General features: G+C 52.4%; 1 protein-coding gene across 1 annotated transcript; it reads left to right on the forward strand.

Annotated features, from left to right (window-relative positions):
- The first annotated feature begins 51 nt into the window (after window positions 1–51).
- On the forward strand, window positions 52–4,639 carry LOC114040467 (sodium-coupled neutral amino acid transporter 3-like). Its single transcript, XM_027858583.1, has 4 exons — window positions 52–335; window positions 1,162–1,306; window positions 1,875–1,978; window positions 2,205–4,639. The coding sequence occupies exons 1-4, from the start codon at window positions 111–113 to the stop codon at window positions 2,307–2,309; spliced, it is 579 nt and encodes a 192-aa protein (XP_027714384.1). The 5' UTR covers window positions 52–110; the 3' UTR covers window positions 2,310–4,639.
- Window positions 4,640–4,876: the final 237 nt, after the last annotated feature.

Raw genomic sequence — 4,876 nt, forward strand, 5'->3', positions numbered from 1 at the left:
GCAGGGGTCAGAGGCTGCATCCCCTAGACCTGGGTGGGTCTGGGAGGACAGGGGTCAGAGGCTGCATCCCCTAGACCTGGGTGGGTCTGGGAGGCCTTTGCATTGATGCTATGTCCTCCAGACTCAGGTGGAAGCGGGAGGTGGGGAGCTGTGAATCAGGGGCTGTGTCCCAGTCCCAGACTGGGTTGTGTCAGGAGCTATGTCCCACAGATCGGGTGGAGTCAGAGCTCTTGCACACTTACAACAATGTGGACCCTTTTGATGTGCTGATCCTGTGTGTTCGAGTGGCCGTGCTCACAGCTGTCACCCTCACTGTCCCCATTGTCCTTTTTCCGGTGAGTTGGACCCAGTCCCTCAGGGAGAGCTCAGGGTTCGTAGATCATAAGGTCATAACTCATAGAATCATAGATTCAGAGCTGGAAAGGACTTTAGAGGTCACCTGGTCTAACCAGTTCATTTTACAGCTGAGGAGACTGAGGCTCAGAAAGGTTGTAATTTGCTCAAAGATACAAAGTGGCAGAGCCAGGATTTGGGCTCAGGTCCTCTGACTCCAAATCAAGTTCCCTTTGATTTCATCCCTTTAATGGAGTTGAGGGAAGAGACAGGGATGGTGAAAAAACACCCAAGGTTCTCAGGTGAGGAATCCGGTATGAAGGCTACAAAAACCAGCCCTGGGAAACTGAGCTCACTCTATGGGTTCTTCCCCAGAGCCAATGTAATAGAGTAAAAAGAACACAAAACTTGGAGTCAAAAAACCTGGGTTCAAATCCTGGTCTCCTACCATGCAACTTCAAACAAGTGTCTGAGCCTCAGTTTCCCCTTCTATAAAATGGAAATAAAAACACTCAAACCACCTAGTTTCACAGGATTGCTTTGTAAACATGTAAAAGTCAGAGAAAAGGTGTGTTTCCCTTTTCACTTCATCCCACTGAGCCCTGCTAATAAGTAAAATGGGAAGGAACAATGCTTGCCTGACCTTTCTTGGGGGATTGTGACATCTCTGAAGGGAAGCACTTTGTCAACCTTGCTTCACTCCAGAATTGGGAACTGCAGGGGAGTGGAGTTCCGGGCCCCTCCCCCCACCCTACCCCGCCCTCGGGAGGGACAGCCTGTGCACCTAGGGATTACGGTTGCTTGCTCTCTCCCATCTCCCACCCCCAGGTGCGGAGGGCCATCCAGCAGATGCTGTTCCAGGACAAAGAGTTCAGCTGGCTTCGGCACACGCTCATTGCTGTCAGCCTGCTGACCTGCATCAACCTATTAGTCATTTTTGCCCCCAACATCCTGGGCATCTTCGGGATCATTGGTGAGAATCCTAGCCAGGGCCAGCCAGCTGAGCAGAGGAAGCAGGGCCCCACCAACCTTTGGTGCGCTCTTGGGACCTACCCCTATGAACACATTTCTTCTCAGTCCGAGGGGCCGCTTACTTAATGGACCGCCATGTTAGGGCCCATTAGCACATAGCACATTGTCTCATTTGATAAGCAACTCATTATTTTCGTGTTGACTCTTTTTCATCCTAAGACTAACTGTTGGCCTTTTTTAAATCCTCTTTGAGGTTCTTAGACCCAAATAGGGCAGATTAATTTTTTAAAAAAAGTTAAAACACTCAGCTGATAACCAAAGCATCAGCACAATCAAAATTAAAGGGGTGTGTTGGTAAAAGGATTAAATTTTAGAGTCAGAGAACTTGGGTTAGAAAACAGTCCCTGCAAGTCACTCCCTCTCTTGGTAGCTAGGTTTCCCCATCTTTAAAAATGAGGAGTTTCTACTAAATGATTGTCTCCAGCCCTGGGAACATCAGCCAGAAGACAGCGCCTGCTCCCTTTACTGGCCCGCTGAGATTCTAATCCCTCCCTTATCTCTTCTCCTAGGCGCCACCTCTGCACCCTGCCTGATCTTCATCTTTCCAGCAATCTTCTACATCCGAATTGTGCCCAAGGACAAAGAGCCACTGAAGTCCACTCCCAAAATATTGGTACATAACAGTCACGCCCAGCTCCCCTGGCAGGAGCCTCCAGGGATAGTGTGGTCCTGAATCAAGCAAGGGAGGAAAGGGATTGCACCTATGGAAGTACCTTGGGCCTGGGCCCTCAGGCAGAGAGCCCAGCCTGTGCAGCCATGCCTGGGGTTCTAAGCTCAGAGGGGACAGGGCCTCCTCTAGGTTTTCTCCCCCAGTGACCCCTTCCTTTTTCTACCTACAGGCCATATGCTTTGCAGGGTTAGGTGTTCTCTTGATGGTCATGAGCCTGAGCTTTATCATCATTGACTGGATCTCTGGGAACAACAAGAGTGGTGGCAACCACTAGAACCCAGCCTGGCCTGGGGTCACCCGTCACTCACCCACCTGTGCCATTGCCTGCCAGGACTGCTAAGCTGCCTGGGCCCTCGGCTGGTGAGGGGGAGGAAGGGAGGACGTTTTTTCACTCAATGTGTGTTTTTGTCTTTAATTATTATTATCCCTGTTGAGGATCTTTTTTTTTTTAAAAAAAAAGGGGGGGAGTGGGGACCAGGCCTTGCAGGGGGTAGAACTGGAAAGGCTAGTACATTGGGTTCCCTCCCTAAGGGGCATGGAGGCCTCAGAGGCCGGGCCTTGGGCATCCTTCATCTTCCCTCCTGGGGTCTAGGGAGGGCTGATGCCTCTTAGGATTTCCCCTGATTGTCTCCACCACTGACTGCTCCCCTGGGGAGGTGGGGCTCAGCAGGGGACAACCCCTGTGCTCTGAAAGGATCCAGTGACTCTTCAGTAAAAATGGGCCAAATTCTCCTCATGCTCCTGAGTCCCTGGGTCCCCAGGCCTCCTCTCTTGTCTGCTGGATAAAGGCATCTTCCACTCTGTCACCACGTCCCCCTTTCCACGTAGGGTCTAGAAACCAATTTGCAGGGAATGGGAGGAAGGGGATTAGTGTCCAGAGACTTTTCCTGGCCCTATTTGCTTCTCATCACTGGGGCTGAAGAGAATCTTATTTGTAAGATCCTAAGGTTCAGCCCTTGGTAGACAGAGCTAGGAAAAGGTTAGTTACCTCCAGCCAACATCTCATGCAGACAATTGGGAGAAAAATGTATTCCCATCACCTCTGGAAAGAGGCTGACTCAGAGATCACTTGAGCTGTCCTAGTGTCCCCCAATGTCACCATTGGTAAGGGAGTTCTATGGGATGGGGAAGATTTACTGCGCCCAGACAGGAAAGGGAGAATCAAGGAATGGGAGGCTCCCTTTATACAGGCAAGGGCAGGCCCTGCCTCTAGGGGCTACCCCTTACACTGACCCTGACCTTCCCCTCCCCCAAGAAGGCTCCTCTGTGGTCTTCCTGGGGGCAGAGGGCTTCACCCACCACAGCTATCCCCTTAGCCTTGAAGGGGGTGGGGTCTGGAGACCCCAGCAAGACCTTCCTCTGGCTCCCCCTTCCCCACTTTCATGTATACTATTTCTCCCTCCCCGGTCAATGCTGATCTCCGCTGGTAGCAGGAGGTCTGTGTGGCAGGAATCTCCCCCACGGTAGGAAAGTTGTGGTCTCTGCTATACCTCAACCCAGGCTAGGTAAACTATGACCATGGCTGGCTCCAGAGGCTCAAACTCCCATCCTCATTTGGCTCTTCTGGGTCTGCGTGATTGGAATAGAACAGGCCCCTGGCAGACACCCCTATGCCAGTCACTCTGCTGTTTGTCTTGCCAATATCCCAGTTTTGACTGGTTGGCACCTTATGATTGGGGGTAGGCGGAAAGTCGAAATACTGAGCTGAGGGTCTGTAACTAGATTGGCTGTGGTCAATCATGGAGGAGGGGTTAGCTCAGGTACCTGGGGGTAACATGTGAGACAAAGCCTTTTTGAGAAATGCCATCCAAGGACATCCTTCGGTCTATATTCTGGGATGTGTCTGGGCTGCCTGGTATCCAAGTAATATACGTGCCTGACTGTATTACTTAGTGGTTTGTCCAGGTTGGGCCACACAGCCCCGGGATGAGCAGAGAGAACAAACAGCTGTCAGTATTGAGAGGGTCCTCGTGCCCAGGTGCAGGAGGCCCCAGCAGGGGGAAACAGGGAGAGTTTTGAATTCTCAAAGCCATCCCCCTGACACACACACCTCCCATTCTGGGTCTATTCCATCTCGGGAATGAGAATACCCTGCTTAGTCTTAAGCCAGGAGGTGGGAAGATGAGAGAGTGTTCGGTGCCAACCTCTTCCAAAGGCATCGGAAGCAGCATGGAGAGAGGAATAGCCTTCAGGGTGGGAGCTGGCAGCCTTCAGCCGGAAGCCCCCTGCCCTCCCACCTCCCCAGTGGCTGAGGGAGGGGAGTGAGGAGTGGGCTGAGGAGACGTGAGGTGCATTTCCCTGGAGTTCAGGGCTAGCCTTGTGAGCCAAGCTCTGGCTTCTGAGAAACTCAGGCCATGGAGAAGCCTCCCCGTCAGGGAGGTGGGGAATGGGGGGGAGTGGGAGGGAGCTCCCCCAGGAAATCCTGAGACTCAGCAAGTTTGGCTCCCTGCTGAGCGGGCCATGAGAGGGACCAGTGCCCTCTCTCACAGGTTGCATTTCCAACCCTCTATCCAAGTGAGCTCCAAACTTGGAAACACTGAAATCCAGCCCCCACTGACACACCACAGACCTTCTTAAGAACAATAAAAGTCGGTGAAAACTGAGGTTAAGTGAGATTGCTCTGTGATCCCTGGGCTGACACCCACTCCGAGGATGGAGGACAAAGCCAGGCATAGCAGGAAACTGGCAGAAGGCTACAGGAGGGGGGAATGTCACTTCCAGCCTGCTTGGTGTCAAGGCCTTGTTCTTCAAAGAGGCAAGCAGCTCAGCTGCTGATTGGTGCAGGGTGGGAGGGGGTGTGCAGGGCCCTCAGAGCCAGGCCCTGTGTATCTGTCAGTCTAT

The sequence above is a fragment of the Vombatus ursinus genome, unplaced genomic scaffold, assembly GCF_900497805.2.
Source record: "Vombatus ursinus unplaced genomic scaffold, bare-nosed wombat genome assembly UNPS02013201.1, whole genome shotgun sequence".
NCBI lineage: Eukaryota > Metazoa > Chordata > Mammalia > Diprotodontia > Vombatidae > Vombatus > Vombatus ursinus.

Coding starts and splice junctions, on each gene's coding strand:
- LOC114040467 (XM_027858583.1), top strand. CDS start 111: ATGTCCTCCAGACTCAGGTGGAAGCGGGAGGTGGGGAGCTGTGAATCA. Junction 336..1,161: donor TCCCCATTGTCCTTTTTCCG/GTGAGTTGGACC, acceptor TCCCACCCCCAG/GTGCGGAGGGCCATCCAGCA. Junction 1,307..1,874: donor GGGCATCTTCGGGATCATTG/GTGAGAATCCTA, acceptor CTCTTCTCCTAG/GCGCCACCTCTGCACCCTGC.